Source organism: Cantharellus anzutake (assembly GCF_015039405.1).
Source record: "Cantharellus anzutake strain C23 chromosome Unknown EI90scaffold_2, whole genome shotgun sequence".
In the NCBI taxonomy this organism is placed as follows: Eukaryota; Fungi; Basidiomycota; class Agaricomycetes; order Cantharellales; family Hydnaceae; genus Cantharellus; species Cantharellus anzutake.
The window spans coordinates 568674-587566 of NW_024066952.1; the positions used below are offsets into that span (position 1 = coordinate 568674).

General features: G+C 48.1%; 5 protein-coding genes across 5 annotated transcripts; 2 read left to right on the top strand and 3 right to left on the bottom strand.

The window, feature by feature from the left end:
- Nucleotides 1-1702: 1702 nt before the first annotated feature.
- EI90DRAFT_3143430 (NAD-P-binding protein) lies at nucleotides 1703-3234 on the bottom strand (the record flags this gene model as incomplete). Its single annotated transcript, XM_039065021.1, has 7 exons — nucleotides 1703-2037; nucleotides 2247-2283; nucleotides 2369-2722; nucleotides 2785-2805; nucleotides 2865-3013; nucleotides 3086-3151; nucleotides 3210-3234. 7 exons carry the CDS (start codon nucleotides 3232-3234, stop codon nucleotides 1703-1705), a joined length of 987 nt encoding a protein of 328 aa, XP_038923209.1.
- On the top strand, nucleotides 3212-5036 carry EI90DRAFT_784074 (uncharacterized protein). Its single transcript, XM_039068042.1, has 2 exons — nucleotides 3212-4923; nucleotides 4993-5036. Exon 1 carries the CDS (start codon nucleotides 3572-3574, stop codon nucleotides 4874-4876), a length of 1305 nt encoding a protein of 434 aa, XP_038923210.1. The 5' UTR covers nucleotides 3212-3571; the 3' UTR covers nucleotides 4877-4923; nucleotides 4993-5036.
- A 693-nt stretch (nucleotides 5037-5729) lies between these two features.
- Nucleotides 5730-8040, top strand: EI90DRAFT_3115309 (uncharacterized protein; the record flags this gene model as incomplete). Its single annotated transcript, XM_039062766.1, has 5 exons — nucleotides 5730-5958; nucleotides 6009-6977; nucleotides 7029-7212; nucleotides 7267-7360; nucleotides 7408-8040. 5 exons carry the CDS (start codon nucleotides 5730-5732, stop codon nucleotides 8038-8040), a joined length of 2109 nt encoding a protein of 702 aa, XP_038923211.1.
- A 1220-nt stretch (nucleotides 8041-9260) lies between these two features.
- EI90DRAFT_3030136 (ATP10 protein-domain-containing protein) lies at nucleotides 9261-10930 on the bottom strand (the record flags this gene model as incomplete). Its single annotated transcript, XM_039058192.1, has 5 exons — nucleotides 9261-9735; nucleotides 9811-9882; nucleotides 9960-10082; nucleotides 10145-10244; nucleotides 10428-10930. 5 exons carry the CDS (start codon nucleotides 10925-10927, stop codon nucleotides 9433-9435), a joined length of 1098 nt encoding a protein of 365 aa, XP_038923212.1. The 3' UTR covers nucleotides 9261-9432.
- A 1434-nt stretch (nucleotides 10931-12364) lies between these two features.
- Nucleotides 12365-16956, bottom strand: EI90DRAFT_2821018 (kinase-like domain-containing protein; the record flags this gene model as incomplete). Its single annotated transcript, XM_039053573.1, has 19 exons — nucleotides 12365-12550; nucleotides 12618-12665; nucleotides 12743-12889; nucleotides 12995-13104; nucleotides 13237-13290; nucleotides 13357-13510; nucleotides 13576-13661; nucleotides 13869-14063; nucleotides 14121-14334; nucleotides 14403-14488; nucleotides 14715-14757; nucleotides 14891-14972; nucleotides 15317-15421; nucleotides 15482-15567; nucleotides 15653-15661; nucleotides 15781-15817; nucleotides 16391-16458; nucleotides 16572-16645; nucleotides 16896-16956. Coding segments are annotated over 19 exons (1845 nt in total), but the record flags the coding sequence as incomplete, so codon positions are not given.
- Between the last annotated feature and the right edge of the window lie 1937 nt (nucleotides 16957-18893).

Here is an 18893-nt window from a genome sequence, read left to right on the forward strand (position 1 = left end):
AATAAGAATGGGTGAGGCCGGCGGAGAGTGAGAGATGGGGAAAGTCGCATGTCAGACTCGGTTCGATTGATAAGGCGCCTAGGTGTAGGTGGGCAAAGAATATCATTGTTAAACAACAAGTCAGATGGGCTATCTGCATGTCGTTTGTGGTCAGCCATAAGATCAGCTATAAGAATCGTCGGTGGGAGGGGCGCCATGGTTGGTGATGGGGTGGGGCCGGAACTATACCCCAAATGCTCATGTGATGACGCGGATGTAGGTCTAGGCGAACTTTGAAGTTGAACCTCCATGGAAGATCGAGAAAGAGATGAACAAGTTACACTCCGAGCGTGGCTCGGTGGTATGTTTTGAGGCAAGCAGGTGGGACCGTTTTCCGGCGATTCACCGTCGTCGTCGTTCAAGGAAGGAGATGTTGATAAAGAAGCAGCCCCGAGATTGGAATAGAGGATACGCTTGATCAGAGAAGAGGGAATGAGGGACTTGCGCTTTTTGGTGGTGGTAGCGGTGAAGGTATCGTCCTGAGAGGCGGTGGGGCCACGAATGATATTTCGGAGTGAAATGACGGACATAGCCAAAGTCGACCACACTTGCGAAACTGCGTGGATAAGTCTGAGCGTGCGTCAACCGGCGAGGGTGATGAAAGAAAGCAAGATCAGATTGATGCCCAATACGAGGATAGAAGGTGGCCGGGGAATTTTCATCTCAGTGGAAACTCTAATAAGGCTTGGGTGAACTTACGAAATGAGGAAATGTAGATTACGCTCTAGTCATTGGTAGAACGTCAAGTAGCACCGTCGTTGTCTGGTTCCACGGGAGGAACGTGTTTGATGGACACCTGTTGTAACAGGGCGAGGACCCTGGTATATATACTCATTTCTCAAGTGTAACATGGAGCGAGCAACGCACCAATGACACACGATTAATTTAGTTGGACCATTTCAAATTGACATCCGGACTGCTTATGAGACCCCAACTCTCAGTCCAAAACCGATCCTCACACTTCGGTCCACGATTGCGGACATAATCGCTGGGGACTAACTGCTGAATCACCTTCGTCTTCCAATCCAATATTGTAGTATTGACCGAAAAGTGTATTCAGGAGCAGCGACAAAACATGGATCTATGGCTGCTGACTTGTGTCCTACTCTAGGCCGGGCCAGATGACCGGGATTCTCGCCTTCATAAACAAAAAACACCATCTAAAAGTCCAAATGTAGCCGATGTCCGCGCCCGGCTCGCAATCTCAGGCAAGTGATATTAAAATAACTAGACGAACGCGTACTCAGACCCGCAAACAAGAACTAAGGAAGCGCAAAGCAAACAAGCGCTTTTATCTAGCGCAAGCGCTACTACTGGCTAAGCCTTGGCCGGTAATAAACATTATGTAGAGTGGAGGTGTAGTAATCGCATCAAGGAAACATATCAACGATCATATCAACAATATTTGACCAACTTCCAACAAGTGAAACTCTGTTTATGTGAACGTGGGGCGAATCTGCCTCAATTAGCCCGCAGCACTTCAACCCCATCTAAAATAATGTCTTCTTCCTGGCGCCATCCTATGTCATCGTCCAATTGTCAGCAACGTTTGGTCATCACACCCGGCATTGGCAGTGGCAATATCTCCACCCTCCAGGATCGAACAGACCCGATCGGAGCACCCTCTAGTGTCTACACCGTGATATTCTACAGGCAGGATCCTTCAAATATTGCCGCTGTTACTTGACACGCCCCTCAACAACTCCTCTTCCCACCACTCTTTAAAACCCTGGGTATCCAAGCTCATTCCCAACCCTCCCTCTTCCACGGGATCCTCAATACTCCGCACACTCAATTGACAATCCCTTGGTCGGCCCACCCTTCCGGGCATAATTATCGGTTCGGTCTCATCCGGGGTGATATGAGCGTGCGATAGAGGTGGGTTGGAAAGTGCAGCCAGAATGAGGCACATCTCGTATTTAGTATACGGCTCAGGTGCTGAATAGTGGAGTATGGGAGGTAGCCGGCGTTGGCTGCTGCCCCCATTTGGGAAGGTATCTGTTCGAGGCACGCCCGCCACGAGTCGGGAGCGAGGCGATGCGTTGTTGAGGACACAATCATGTTGTTTCGTTTTTCAAGAAACCGGGTCATAAGAAAGATGGTTAGTAAGCGCAGGTGCCATGCCAACTACAATCATGCATGGGATGTGCGTATCCCGATTGGAAGAAGCAAATTCATGCATGGCAAAGATTCCAAATGTAACGCACCTGCAAGCCGCACGAGAAAGTCTGCAATGTCGAGAACCTACATTGAAATAATCGTCGAAAATCCGCGGCCCATACGTTTAATAACCAATTGCCGGCAGAAGCAATCAGAATGGAAAACTCACATTCGTTGGATACCTTGTTTGATAGTGATCCATCGTGTACTGCTTTCCGGACTGATCCCTTACCACATCTAATAGAATGTTGATGGCCGAGTCTGAGTTTACTTTCACAGGTCCATAAAGTACGGGAACCCGCAAGACAACTCGTCTTCCGTATTCCGACGTCACGCCAAGGGTAGCCTGTTCACCACCATATTTCGTCTCTCCGTAAAACTGAAGTGGTTTGGGCTTTGCGTCGACTTCGTAGGGCGGTGAAGTTCCGTCGAAGACATAATCCGTGCTGATATAAATGAGCGTGAATGGGTGAGAAGGGGAAGCAGAGAAGGTTGAGAGGGTTAGGGGAACTAGGCCATTTATCTGGAACAACGTGCGAAACGTGGGTTTTTGTGTGCAATGTGACTATGGTGACGTTGAGTTACCGTTCTAGTTGCCTCGGGATTCTAGATTGGAGAGAGTTAATAAAAGGAGTTGCCCCTGAAGCTTGAGAAGAGGACTTTACTTTTGCTGCTACATCTGGCCGGCGTTCCGCCGCACAGTGTACCACCCAATCAGGCTCAAAGGATGAAATCAACTCCTTGACTTTAGCTTCATCCGTAAGATCGAGAGGAATTAGCTCATCGGTAGGACGGGAATGCGCGAGTCCTTTCACTGCGTCACCAACACGAACGGTAACACCACAATCCGGTCAATGCACATCAGGATGGCGCGGATTAAACGGACCTTCATAGTTCGTCGACGATTTCTTGAATGCATTATACACAGCATTGCCCAAAACCCCACTAGCACCTACCGATAATGAAGCTCAGTGTCCACCGCATCTTTCCGGGCCATCCATAAAGCTCACCAGTGACGAGTACCTTTGCCTTCATCGGGTCTGAACACGATCCTGTTTATCCCTATGTACGCCGGGATACGCCGTGATATAAACAAATCAATACAGCCTTCGGGAAGTGTCAGCCTTCAATCGCCAAAGGGCAAGGTTGATTACAACACCGTGTGGGCCTTTCTTCTTCTCTGACAACCATCAGGAGTGATCTTTTCGCGTTCTCTACTCGACCAAGCGTTCACCTACACGTATATTTATACTTTTTGAAAGCATAAATTTTCACATCTCTCTCCTCTGCACAACCATTGCACTTCCCTTGATCTTTGCTGAAACCACTTTTTTTTTCAAAACAAACAATCTTCGCACACACTACAGAAACAATGCCAACGAAAATTCACGTCTTCCGTGACGATGATATCACTTCTACCATCTCTTCTTCACGGGCACCCAGTTCATCTCGTGCATCAAGCAGAGCGCCAAGCATGACACCCGGTCCAACCTCTTCTTCAAGTCGCCGACCGTCCATATCATCGCGTCGCCTTTCTCTATCCAATGGTGGTGGCATCTCTCAAGTCCAAGTAGTCGGTAAAAGTCTCATCTCTACCAACGTTTCCACTGTCACGATGGCTCTCAACAAGGAAAATCGTGACCCCGTCACGGGTGTCTTACTTTCCGAACTTCTCAACTCTCTCGGATGTAGTGGCAAAACTGGCAAACAAACCAGTGGCGGAGGTGGTGGTACCTCATTGGAACCTGCATCAGTGACCACTACTCCATTAACAAAGCAAAAGTTCCTCGCAACCACGATCACGACCACGGTTCTTTCGCCCGTGTTGGACTCCTCGCCTCCGTCCTCAACCCGTGCCACGCCCGAACCCCATTCGGCCACACGCAAAGGAGAAGATGATGATGAGGGAAGTACTAATGATGCACTGGCAACGCCTCGTCCACCTCAACGTAAATCGCGGGTCGTTGTCTCAAGCATTGACTCTCCCGCTTCACGCACCCGTGCTAAAACTGGCTCTTCATCATCTGAACTCGTCATACGCAAAGGTCGTGTTCCCCTTGCTCAAAAAAGCACCATTTCGGGCCGTGGATTGAAGGGTTCTCCATTGAAGTCGAAATCTTCCATGCCTTTGTATTCAGATGACGCTGCCACTACCATGGCTGCGTCTAAACGGACCCGCTCATCACGTTCCGCGAAGAAGACAGCACTAAAAACCGATGTCGATCCATCGGACCTCTTATCCCTCCCACTCCCCTCGTCCGAGAAATCTTCATCCTCTAAGTCCGGAACGAAGTCTAATAAGAAATCGTCCTCATCCGCTTCAAACAAACGCGTAAAAAATACCGTCATGTCACAACACGCCTCCTTCGTTCGATCGACCATACCTTCATTCGCCGTTTTTCAGGATAATATCCCTGCTCCTGCTTCTGCTTCCGCTTTTCTTCCTTCATCTGCTCCTCATCTAGAGATGGATTACCTCCTTCAAGGATCATCCCCTTCAACAGACAATGAGGATGTGGAGATGCACGATGCGAATGAGGTATCAGCCATCGTACAACGGTTGGTTGATCAGAAGTGTCGAGAGTTGACCGTTCGACCTCTGGCGAACGTTAGTGAGGCGTATGGAGCGTCTTCCAGTGCATTTGGATCGTCGGTGGATGGGGAGGGGATATTTTAAGCTGTTTGTAAAGATTAGGGACTGGTTGTGGAGCGCATGCGTAATGGGTGAGTTGACTCGTTGGCTTATCTGCATATCAATTCTTATTGATGCGTGAGTTCGTGTTCGGGTTGTAGATCTCATTGGTTTTTGGGCGACTTGGATGCGAACTGGGGCTCGGATTGAATCAGCAATTGCAAACGACAAATCACAAAAAAAAATCATCGAGATAATGGACCAAGCCGGTACATAACGTACCCCTTACGACCTCATGATGTCTTTCACTTCACATATGCCTTCGATTTGTGTCTTCCGAAAATCTTCTCTCCTCGCCCATGGCGCGTCTACGGAAACACGAGATTGCGTTCGCCCTTTAACCTTATTCTTCTTATCTCTTACCCGCCTACGATATTCTATCCAAATCCGTATCTTTTGTTTATTCTTCATTGCATTTCAACTGATTAGTTCATTCTACTTTAACACACCCACACATCCACACAAAGATATAACCATCAACTTGTTTTCGTGCATTCTCCGCCTTGTCTGATACCTGGCTTAGATGGTTCCTGCATAGTTGGACTTGCATCGTCACCCACCCTCCTCTCAAACACGATATTGACTCGATCACATCCACATTCACATTAACTATTTCATTTACTTGTGGTTGTTGTCCTTTTTTTTATCCTTCAAATTGGTCGAATATTTTGGTTTTGCTATGGCTGGGTGAACGAATGTCTGAGGTCTCATACCTAAAAGGAAGAATGTCTTGTGCTGTGACACATCCTCATATGGCAAGTAGCATGACGTCAGGAAAGCCTCATCCGCACTTCCGCTTTACACCATGACACGTGGTACCGTTACGACTCCATCCGCGATGCCATTGGCAAGGCCATTCGATGAGACCCTCGCACGAATGCCCCGTGCAGAAGACATCAATGGGCCCTTTAAAGTCGAAGACTTTGTGGATCAGCATCTCTTCCAGATAGAGATTCAGAATCTGCCTAACTTTAATGCAATCTGCACCGCGATCCAAGGACTGAGTGGCAACGTTGGAGCCGATCGGTTGACCGAAGTCTTAAATAGCATTAGTGCCAATGTAGGGGGTATGTTAAGTTCCATATAGTTCATCAACTTTTACTGAGGGTCTACTCAGCCTATCTTCAGGTTCCGCCGGGAAACCACATCTGCTTCTTCGTTCACGAGCATGGGGCGGCTTTGAATGTCTCGGAGAGACCAGACATCCTTGGAACACTCCAGTCCATATTCGATGACTATTGCCTACAGGATTCTAACAGGTCCAGAACAGGGAATTTTATTCGTTTTTCTTATTCACAAGTAGAGACCTGCGTCGCAGTTGTTTCCGAAGGTATGACTCAAGAGGATGGCTTGAAGCAGGCGGCTCTCTACGCCACTAGTATACACCACGTTAGATTGGACAAGCCGTGTGTATACGGGCTTTACGCTGGGCGAACGCATTATTTTGTCATCTGGAGCGACCCAGTTGCCGCTTACCGATCAACGCAACAGTCGTACTCGGAGCCCCAAGCTCTCATAAAATACGTCGCGTCCTTATATAATCCACCCTCATTTCACCTCACGTCATCTCCTAACGCTACCCGCGATGGCTTTCTCTTGTTATCACATAACACCATTGACGCTGAACACTTGACGCCACGCAGTGATGACTCCGCCCCTTTATGGAGAATCGAAGGCTTAGAGGGACTTTATCGCTGCATATTCTCCGGAATTCCTCACACTCGCTGTACTCGCGTGTACAGGCAAGTGGATCCTCCCGGAGTCCAGGGAGCCCCCTTCATTTACAAACAGGTTATGGGTCGACTGGATGGAACAGATCCGGTCCACCACGAAATGAAGATGCTCCACCATATCCACGAGGATGGCTATGTCGCAGGGATTGTTCGAGGGGTCGAGTTCGATGGGGAACCCATCGACATTAGCATCTGGGACTCGGATGAATTGAACCAATGGAATGCCGATAAATCACATGGACAAGTGACCTCCCGAAGAAGTTCTGCAATGGTCTACTTAGACACCGGTGCGCCAATCTCGAAAGGAAAAACCGTTTTGGATCTGGTCGCGGGATTCTTCGATTTTGTGGAAGGTACAAAGGCGTCTGATTATCAGGATCTGATGCTGAAATTGATTTCGTTAGAGTTACGTTATATCGTTGAACGCCGTGAAGTTGTTCACCGTGACATCAGCCCCTCAAACATATATACATATGTAAAGAGTGTGACACCCCAGAACCCGACTGCTCTTGGGATTCCTGGGAACATGCTGAATCCTTCGGCCAACCAACCGACCTTCATAAACAAATACCTTCTGCCAGATAACAGGTGAGTGCCTTTGACTAAATAGAGGCGGATATTCAAATCTCGTGATTGCCTCAGAAATCTGCCTAGGGGGCTGGTTGGTGGTCTGCACATGGCCGCTAGCTACCAGCCCGATAATGATCAAGCAGCGGAGATTTTGAGACAGTTTACTGTACGTGATGTTGGTCTATGTCTGTATTTCACTGACGATGGATGTAGGGCACCCCACTTTACTCCCCTCGAGCAATTCTGTCAAGGACATGGATTCCCGCGCCCTACAGGTTCCCGTCCATGCCCGAGCTTCAAGGCGAGGCGCTCCAAGTGTACCATATGCTATTTGGACCTGTTGCATATGAAGCCGGTCATGAGGTTTATGACCGCAACAACACTCATACATCACGTCTTTCGTTACAAGACCCACCACTATATCGCCCGCGACACGATGTCGAGTCTCTCTATTGGGTCATTATCGACATTCTACTCCATGCAAAGCCTGAACGGAGTGAAGATTCCCCATCAAGGAAGCTAACCGAATTCGAAGACACACTCAATGGGAGGACGTACCGTGGTAGCGACCGAACGACATATTTATTCTATCAAGATTTGGATTGGTGGAGACAAACGCTTCATCCCGCATTGGGGCCAGTTCTTGGTGAACTGCTTCATAAAATGACCCAGCAGGTCGGTCCAGAATATGAATACCTAATCGACCCACCGCGCTCCACTCATCTACACGAGGCGTTCCGAAGATTGCTCCTTCAAGCAATAGTGGCCTTGAGGCAGCAACCTCCCATTGCTTTAGACTCGAGTCGGCGAGTCGGTCGGCGTTCCCCTTATGAACCCTTGTATTAAGGATCCGTGAGCCCGTGCCGTGGTGGCACCTATTACTCATCACAGGATCAATGCGACTAGGTGTCATAGTCGGAGGAGTTCTTTATTTGTCTTTATTCCTTGTTGTTATACAACTGTATTTACATATGTATGGCCCGGGGTCGGGTAAAGGGTCCTTTACTCTTCCAGCACCCCAACTGGCCTTACAGATACCTCCTTAGATACCTTTCCTGAGCATGCTCCAAATGCTCTCAGAGTCCCAGTTACATATAAAGATACTTCAATATGAAATCACCCATGCTCCGAATGTCCGCAACGGCTTCAGGTGAATAAATTGATTTCCTAAGTTGGTTACATCTCATTCGATTGTTGGAGCCTCAAGTGTTGTCACTGACACTATCCTTCAAATCGCGAAGCGATCCGCTCAAGCATAAGAGACCTAACAAGTAACGACATCCATGGGCGTAATCCTAGTAGGATATATATAATCATGCGAAGTCTCGAGGGACGTTGGTGGCGTCGACGATGTTGTACATGTATACATACTGAATGGGGCCTCATCAAGTGCTCGCAGCCCAGCCCACGCGCAACTAGATGGATGACCAAGCTTTAGTAAGCCAAGCCTACTCCGAATCCAAGTCGTTCGATTGAGTGTAGTAGAGCCAGCAAGCATATCGTGCGCGGGAGGCTGACGTGGTCTGTAGACGAGCGAGGAGCCTTCACTTCAAGGGTCCACCTGCTAGTCCCATCCATATCAAGCCAGGACATTCGACGCTTCCGCCTGCTAAAAATGTTTGCGTAACACCCAGCCTAAAACGCTAATAACAATAACTCATGAGAACAAAAGCTTTCTGATCTCCATCTTATAACACGCCCGTGTCGCGGGATAGTTCCAGTTGTTGTCGGAGCGTGTGATTGCGAGCTCGGTAGCAGAAGCAGGAAAAGGAAGGATCCATGTTAATGCCAAACTTGGCAATGCATGGCGGAACTGGCCTTCCCAGCAATGCCAGACCTTTACTTCGTTCGTTTTCTGTAATCGCAATATTGCAATGCGGATCCCAGCGTTTCCGGTCTTGATAGATGCAGCATTGCCCTGAATAGTTCTACGAAGATGCTGTTCCTTGTTGAAAGATACCTGTCGATGGCACAGGAGCATAATCTGAATCCTCCAGTGATCGGTTCTCGTCAATTTGTCAAGTCCAATATCAAATTCTGCTTCTAGACAAACCAAAAACCACGGACTCAAGTGGTCAACGATTCGAAGTTTTTTCAACAACGCGAACGGGAGGACAGCGATCCACTTGGGAGGCCCCGGTACGTACAAAAAAGACGAGTATGGGGGTGTCCCACTCGTAATAAAATGCGTTTTCGGGTTGGTGCACGAACCAAAGAAACGCAATTCCCTCACCCCCTTCATTTCCCCACTCCTTCTGATCTTACCGCCCTCTTCAACAAAACATCCGTACAAACAGCCAAAGCCTGGATTTCTTCCGGATTAGCATGACTGCACCCGGCCCACCTAATCTTCCCGTCTTGGTCCACAAGATACACATACCCAACATGTCTGTTCTCCATCCCCATCGGTTCTCGAAAGAGCTCCATGTTTTGATGGGAAAGAATGTAGGTCGATTGAAGATGCTCGGGAATTTGCTTACGGAGGGAACGGGCTGCTAAGGCGATGATGAATGATTTAAGGGGATTTTCTTGAAGGTTGATCTACGGAGTGCAGAATTTGTTAGAATGTTTGAAATGGAACATAGATTATCAGATAGGGAAATTTATCTCACACACCTGAACATATTGGAAGTGAGGATTGTCCTTGTTCTCGCTGATTGTCCGTATTGCGAACGACTCGACATGTTCCTTAATCATTCCCGGACCACAAGTCAGCAACGATATCACGAAAAAAGAAAAAGAAACCGGAAGTCACTCATGCATACCTGGGAAGCTTGTGTAGATAACATCGCAACGAGAGAAACCTTCCCTTCGAGTACCGACGTAGTATGAACAGGCTCTTTGGGTGTTAGCCTAGTCCCCTCCATGTTAGGGAAATATAAGGCTTGCTAATCGAGCGAAACATGATGCTATAACAAAGTCTTTATAATAGCTGGTGATCGTTACAAACCTCCGATTTAATGAGCGTCTTAGGTCCAATCCACGACTTCCCTTGTCGATCTCCTAACCGATGATAATCATTAAAATAACCCTGAGTTGCTTGCTGAATTCTAAAAGAAATAACATCATAAATAACAATAATAATAATAAAGACACTCCACCCAAAACGCCTGTCAGCTCCAAGCTAATGTCACTCATACAAAGCCCAGGCACGAAGAAATAGCAAAAAGCAAATTTTTACAAAGGGGACAGCAATAACGCAACTATAAAGTTTAAAGTTATAAACTACTCACAGAACTCGTCGCTGGTCCATCCTCTTGGACTGATCCATCATATCTTCCCTCAATTCCTCCCACGTGTTTGTATGTGCACTCGGCCTCTGCTTCACGCCCAATGGACGAGAAAGTGATGGTAAAGGCGTTCTGGCTCTAGTTCCTGTTGTTGTTGTTGTTGCTGCTGCCTCTATGCTGTTGGTGGGCTCCGCGCCAGAAAAAGTCCCACGCCTGCTGGAGGGGTCATTTGTTCTTGTTGCTGTCGTTGACACTATTGAAGAAGAGGAGGAAGAGGAACTTGATGCAAGGGCTGGGGTCGCAGCTAATCGTGAAGGACCAGCAGCAGCAGTGGCAGCAGCCTTCTTGGCACTCCGTGAGTTCGATATTCCTCTCGAGACAACAAGAGGCCCCAGAGATATATCATCCCCGTACCATGCACATGCCCTCCCTGTTGATGTTGAAGTCCTCGTTGCCGGCAGACATGATCGTCGAGCAGCAGCTGCAATGCGCACCGTACTCATTTTTTGGCGCTTTTTCCGAAATCCAATTCACTCGGGATCTGCCCTGATTTACTTCCCCCGGTGCAGTCACATCCCGATAGACCATCCCCCTGGATGGATTCTTCTCGGCCCCTGGCTTCCTCGCCTCCGGCTTTTGGAGCAGTGCTTGTTATGTACTTGCTGTGGGTGAAGGCGTTGCGGTGACTCCCCCATACCCGACGGTCAAAGCATTGGAAATTTTGCCGAGGCTTAAGAAAAGTGCTCATCTCATGTGTCAGGAATATTTATCGGTATAGGTTGCACACTGTCGCTCTCTCTCTGAAGTGACCCGTGGTGTGCTCGGTCCGTGGTGGTGTGCTGTAGTGGTATGACCAACAACCCCGTTGTCCGTATGGAGTGGGACGTTTGGTTGGTTTAGTTTGGAAGAGGGTAAGCTTTGCCCATACCACCCGTGTGACCAACTTACCTCGAAATTTGTTGGTGTGCGCTCGAGTTGTGGTGACGTTTTTGGGAGGGGAGAGTAGGGTCAAAAGCACTTCCCCTGACATGACCGTCTACAAGTCGCAACTGCCACGAGGGAGGGCCGTGCGTGGCCCGTTACTCTTGATGATACGGTCCATAACTGATGTCCCCACCCATCCCCTTCTTCTTTCCTTTTTTATTTACAGACACCCGCCCCGTCCGATTAATTATATGGTTTATAACCAGAGCACGTCACCCGCGAGCTGATCCCCTGTAAGATGACATTAACACTGCGTTTAAGCCCGAAATTTCCGTAGACCTTCCTGTATCGAAATCATAAGTTCGGTGTGTTATCCAACAGCTGGAACTAATAATAAGGACGGGGGAAGCTAGCACGAGTCCACAGCAATCGAATATCGTGCTTTCCCTCAGTTAGCTATATGTCGATCGACATGTAGCTTTATTGATACTTTGTTCTTCTAGCCATGACTAATACCGGAGTCTTCCTTTCTCTGCCAACGAATTATCGTCCGCGATCGCAGAATCCATGAATTAACAAGAAAAAAGCTGAACGGGAAAAAAGATGTATGTAGTTGCATGTAATGCTACAAAAACAACAGCTTCTATACACGAGAGATACGTCCAAAGTACCATGCGTACATCGTACAAGAATGATGATCGACAGTACCTTGGTTCTTCCTTTTCTTTTCTTTTTTTCATGGATGAGGGAAGCGATCGATCGATCGATCTGAGGGTATCGGAATGCGTAAAATTGGGGTGTGAATGATGACCCCACGATGAAAAGTTGGGCGCACGTCGGACGTATACACCACGATCGATCACCGTGAGAAGGGGGGAGGAAGTGACAACAATGATGGATTGGATGGTGAAAACAGGGTCCGTATGCGCACACGATCGATAGAAAAGTTATGAAAAAAAAAAAGTGGAGAACAAGTGACAGCGGGAACGGTGACAGGGGTAAGGAGAGAGCGCCCTTTACCCCGAACCTCCCGCAAGCTCTAATATCAGTCGGCAGGCACACTCTAAGAATATCAACGGATTTTGGAAATCGCCATTTTTCTCGTCTCGAGGGATGTCCGGACGGTCCGCAGGCTCGTACCCATCTGGACCATCCGGATCTGTGGATCGTGCACGGTAGTATCCAAGATCTCTGAAATCGACCTAACACACGAGGATTTCCAAGTCAATCCGGCCAATGTAAACACAAAAGGAAACAGTCCCAACTCACCAGATAGTTCATTGAATCCACCTGGTATAGTTGGAGGTCAAATATCAGCTGAAAAGATTGAACGATCCGTTTGTCAATACAACCACAATGGTCACCATGGAAAAAATGAAAATGAAAAAACTCACCACGACATTCCTAACCCTCCACCGACACTCAATAAAATAAATATCCATATCATCTTTCGTCTGTTGATCGTAGCTGTCGCTCGCATTCGAATCATCTGGCAGAGACTTTGACCTCCCCGCACCAGCACCACCCCGACCTCCATCATCCTCACCACCCAGACTCGCGCTCAACGACTCACAGGGACACTTACCGTCCACCAGCTCCTGACTGACAACCGGAATACCTTCCTCATCCCCAAACGAACACCAAACCCCTTGCTTCTCCCTCCATTCCAATCCAAGCACTTCCAACGTCCTATAAAGCTCCAACATGACTTCCATAGGCGGACTACTGGACCTAATACCAAAATGCCACTTGGAAGCTTTATGGTGCGAAGTCGCCGAATGATGACGACCCCCACCAGCAGCATGGTGATGAGAAGAAGAGGCATGGGCATGACGCCGATGGTGAGAACGTGGTTTGGATGAAGGAGTGTTAGAACGTGCTGGTGAACCCCGACCTTTTGAGGCATTCCGCATATTGGCATACGATGCCAGATGATGATCGGCTGGTAAGAAGACCGGAAGCGGAGCAACATTGTCATCACCTGTTGCTACCGTTGTCCCGCCGTTACCAAGAGCCGCCCCTACCATGCTTGTGTCCAACAGCCGAATGTCATGTGCCGAATTCCAATTGATAGTTTCGTCGAATCCGTCATCGTCTTCATCGTCTTCTGTTTCGTCTTCGGCTGGATGTGGTGGTGACCCATAGTCCCCAGGTCCCCGATTCTGAGTGATAAAGATCGTGAATTCGGCGGACACGCAAGTACTGACAGACGAGAGGAAGAAACAACACTCACCCGCGACGGCGGTATAGCGATCGGCCTTGCTGATGACGATGCCGAAGGATTCGAATCATCTTGTTCTTGAATAGGATCCACTGACGAAAAAAGAGCGAAAAAAAAAGCCAGAAACAACCCATCGTAAGTTCCCATCTGCACCCCAGAACGAAGAAAACAAAGAGGAATAACCAGAACAGAACAGAACACCATACCCCCAGCACAACCGAACGCCCCCCAACCAGTGCAGAATAGGGAACCGAAGAAAAAGAAGAACGAAAGAAATAATCGAAGTAAAGACCACCTACACGTCCTCCCCACCTTCCGATCCGCAAAAAGCTGATACGCAACCTTGACACAATTATCCTCGAACGCAGCCAACGCCGAGCTAATAATAGCAGGCTCGACACCCAACGCTGCTTGCAACTCTCCAAACACTCTCATATCCAGTTTCTTCCCTATCCCCGGGTAGAAATCCGCAGGCGGATCGTCGTCCCCCGCATCTTGTCCATCCAAGAAGGGCGCCTTTCCCCCTCCAATACCACCACCGAGGGTCGAACTCGGTGGTGTCAGCAACGACGTGAGCGAGTCTATAGTGGAATGTGCCAGTGGTTGTTGCGCATAGATTTCCCGAAGGTAAAGGGGCGTATCCTTCGCAACCCACGGATGGGATAAAACGTCCGGGATTGTGAACCGCTTGAGTGGATTCGTTTGCAGCATCTTTTCGATCAAGTGGGCCACTTCGGGTGAAAGATGTGATGGCTTGTGAAAGAGCTATATTCGTACAACGGATGTGGGTTTGTAAATAGATTATAATGCGCCAAGAGAAAACCTAGACTTACGCCAGCAGAGATCTTCTGGAAGAGCGTAGGAACGTGCTCATCCTCGAACGGTAACCTCCCACACACCATGACGTACAATATGACTCCTGAACGGCCAAAACGCATCCACCCCCAAATCAACGATCATGAGAATGAATGAAAGATCACCGTGGCAGAGAATCAACCCCAAAAAGTAGGTGAAATCAGTTCAGGACCAAACTGGGTGGATTCAGAAAAGGAAAGGATTTGCAACAAAAGCGCACAAGTAGAAAGAGCCCCGCTGAGCCCTCCTATTTCCCGCGCTGCTCTTCTTGGAAAAGAAAGACCACTCACCTAATGACCAAACATCAATCTCAGGACCAGCATACAATTGCCCCTAACACGATGAATAATCACCAATGCAAAAGTTATAAGAATACCATTTAGCCAGGAGTGCAAACGGAAAAAGGGGGGACGGCGAGCGGGCAGGCGAACGTCTGTGTGGATATGTGCGCGTGGACAAAACTCACCGATATAACTTCCGGAGCAGCATAATTCGGACTCCCACAACTCGTCGATAACCAGTTCCCATCTGTTATCTCATTTGACAACCTAAATTGATGAAAAGTCAGAAGGTCAGGCAATCAATCAAAAAGAAGGTTGTGACCACAAGGAACAAAGAAAGAAGAAGGGCAAGGGGATAGGGAAAAAAAAACGAGAAAACGTGTAGGACACCAAGATGAACTCAGTAAAAAAAAACCTCGATAACAAATACCAACGAGACCCAAAAAAAGGAGAGGGAATCAAAGGTCACGAGCAACCGTCAATAAGATCAGCCAATGGGAATGAAATAAAACGTAAAAACGTAACAATGACCCAACCAACCAACACAAGAAAAAGGACAGAGCACAGAGCAGATAAAATCAGGAAAGAAAAAGGAAAGAAGAAAAACACACCCAAAATCTGCAAGCTTCACATTGAGATTCTCATCCAAAAGGACGTTCTCCGGCTTAATATCCCGATGGACGATCCGATGTGCATGTGAGTACGCAAGGCAGTACCTGTGTGCAATATTCAGGAGGAGCACAAACGTGTTGGGGGGATAGATTTTGTAGACTTACGCGATTTGCTGGAAGAACTTGCGCGCCGCCGACTCGGACAAACGTCCATTATCAACAATATAATTGAACAATTCTCCTCCAGCATACTAAAAAAAAATAAAAGGAAAGGAAAGGCGCGTCAACAAGGAAGGAGAGAAGGAAACAGTGGATGGATACGATGGCTAAGCTTACCTCCATAACCTACATGAACGCGTATTACCACCAACGTCAGGTATTAAGATAATCTCATCAGCACAACGAACAATTGGACGCGAACTCGAGTAACCCTCCGGCATTCGGAAGAAAAAACACCCGCTTACCATTATGACTTCCCTAGGCGTATCTATAACTTCATATCTGGAAATCAAAACGAACAGATCATCACAGTATCAGTCAGTAAACGTTTCAACACCCCATATCAGAAACACCCAAACGTCCCAAAATTCAATGAGAAAGAAGGAAGGTAGGATTTGGGCCGGAACTAGGGTCCTCCAGAGTGGGAGATTACCCCTCCGCACCACTCGCACCACCCCAGCACAATACGACACGACACGACACGACACGATGCCCGAAGGTCATAACGCCATCAGCAACAACGGCGTCCGGGGGAACAAGATGAAATGCGTGCGCGTGCAGGTGCTAGCCAGTGGAAACGAGCGAGGCACGAGGGGAAATAATAAAAATGGATGGGTGCAATTGGAATCGAACGAGCGACGAAAGCAGCAAAGAATACGAGAAGGCAGGTGAATATATGTGGAAACAAAAAAAGTGAATGAGAGAGTGAATGGATGACGATGACGATGACGACGACGATGACGTCGATGTAAGACAAGGCACCACCCTAAAAACGTCAAAAAAGCAAGATGGAGAGGGAAAACGGGGGGAGTTGGATCGAGAAAAAGAAGAAAGGAAGGATAATTCCCCACATACAGTTTAATTATATGTGGATGTTTTAGGAGCTTAAGGTATTCGATTTCACGCTTCACTCGAGTTCGAACCTGGAAAAGGAACATATCAGATCGGCAAGGGTAAGGGGAGGAAGAAGATGAAAAGGAATGCAACACCAACACGACAGCGTCACCCCCCTTGGCAAGGAGAAGAAGAACCCCACCTTGTACGCATTAATGCTCCCTTTATTAATATGTTTCAAGGCGACCTTCTGTCCTGAGAGCGTATGGACGGCAACTAGAAATCAAGGGGGAGGTGAGGTGAAGTAAGCGACAAGAAGAGGAGAGAACGAAAGCGCCGGGATCGGGTTTGAGGCATAGGGGGCGGGAAGAGAGAGAAGTAAAAAGGAGTGACGGTATGGGAGAATAAGACAGAAACGCTCCGTCGTGGTGAATAATGAACGAAAGGAAAGGACAGAAACGAGGTAGCCAACACTACACTCTCCTGTCTTCTCCCCATGGAAAGAAAAGTTGGAAAACAAACATACGTTTAACTTTTCCAAACGTCCCTTCACCAAGACTCCTAATGACGATGTATTCCCCCAACTTTGAAAGACCCGATCTCGGCTTCTTCGCTGTCGCCGTCGCTATCGAGTTCGAGTTTGAAGTAACGTTGGAGGCCAAAGTGGAGGTTGAGGGAAGGGCGGTAGTAGTAGCAGTAGCAGTAGAAGTAGAAGTAGACGTCAAGGAAGCGTTGACCATTTTTGCTTGTCGCGATCCAAGTCAAGTTTGAAGTCGATGGGGGATGAGAATGGTGATGCGTGAAATACGAGACGAGATGGTGCTGGGATGTGTAGGACTAGGTTGTGTTGCAGCGATCACTGTTATTGTTATGGTTGTTCGATCCAGTTCTAGGGTACTTAGACGCGCGCGCGCTAAGATGAGTGTTTTCGTGGGTTGGGATAGTTGGGTGAGGGAGTGATCAAAGCAAGAGGTTGCGATTAAGAGAAGAGTCTCAGAGTGTAGCAAGTTATCCCCCCTTTTCTTCAAGAGTAGTCCCCCCCACCAGGTTCAAAAAGTTGGTAAAGTACTTTCGAAAGAAGAGGACCCTAAAAAAAACTAGTACGAAGGACCCCTCGCGTTATTGTCAGATGCTGTCGGCTCGTGTTCCTTCGAACAATAGTAGCAGCTTTTGTCCCTTTCTCCTTCGGTGTTCTTGTGTAAGGAAGGAGGGGGAGTGATCAAGTTTGCGGTTGCAGTCAGAACTTGATCGTGGGTTCCAATTGCAAATTACAAGCAGGAGGGAAGGACTGATTATCTCGAATGAATTGAACTTGAAAGTTTCCGTCGAAGGAGAGTCAATATTTTTTAAGTGGTAACCCCATACCACGTGGTCTTTTTCTTTTGGACTCTCGTAACACCAACTGGGTCGGACTTGGAAGCAAAAAAAAAGTTGAGCATGGGCCAATCTCAGGGCCCCACGGAACAACCCAAATGAGCAAACACTATAGTGCTATGGGAGAGTGTAACGCGCGTGTTGGATAGATTCCCCCCCCCCTCCCTTTCACGTGAATTCCATAAACTCCGATTCAATCAAGATCAATCCCAAAAAATGAAATTCAAATTATGGATTGAATAGTGGCGAGTCGTCATGAGGGCAGCAGACACGTGACATAGGCAAGTCCCTTCATTCATTCCATACAATTAATCGATTATGTAATCAGCGATCGTTTCCTTTTTTTTTTGGGCGAGGCCAGCGAAAGAGCTGCCAAGACATGATGCTAGTGCGAGACCAGTCGAGCAGTCACAACAATCCATGGACCTTCTAGCTTGTTCGCTTCGATGAACCGTCGACCTAGTAACGGTGTGAGCGGCGTGGAGTTGCCATGGGGCGAAAATAACCGACGACTCCAGCTAGTACAGTACTAGTGGTCCGTGATTGGTTCACCGGTAACTCACCCCACACGAGCAGTAGTACAGCCTCCACCCACATGCACATCTCTGTATATGCATGCATCTATCCATGCCGATATCATCGATCCAAGTACCGACACCCAGCCAGTAGTCGTCCGTCTCGCCTCTCAGCTTAGCTGCCAGAACTACTACGTACTATGTAGTAGCCTTAGCAACTGCTAACAATCCGGATATACGATAGACGATCAGTGGCTTTTGGAAAATCGATGAGGTTCTTGTTCTTGGACACGCGGGATCGTCTCACTCGCAAGCCATCCTTCCAGACATGGGGATCCTCATGCACTCATGACTTTCCACGATCCGTACAACCCCCCGTACCTGAGCTCTCGAAAATGAACTCATTTCCCACCTCTTCTTCTTCAACTTCTCATTTCCTGATCTCTTTTCCAGGCCGCTTCCTTCCTACCTTTCAACTCTTCATCGATCCCTGAATCCCCCAGCCACATCGATGGGGACCGCATGACTTCAATTTACTGTGCGTTTTCCGGATCTAGACCTCCCCCCCTCCCTTTAGACTCTGACAGACCTGCAGTTGTACGGGGCATGTGTGCACAACGACACGTTGCGTGCGC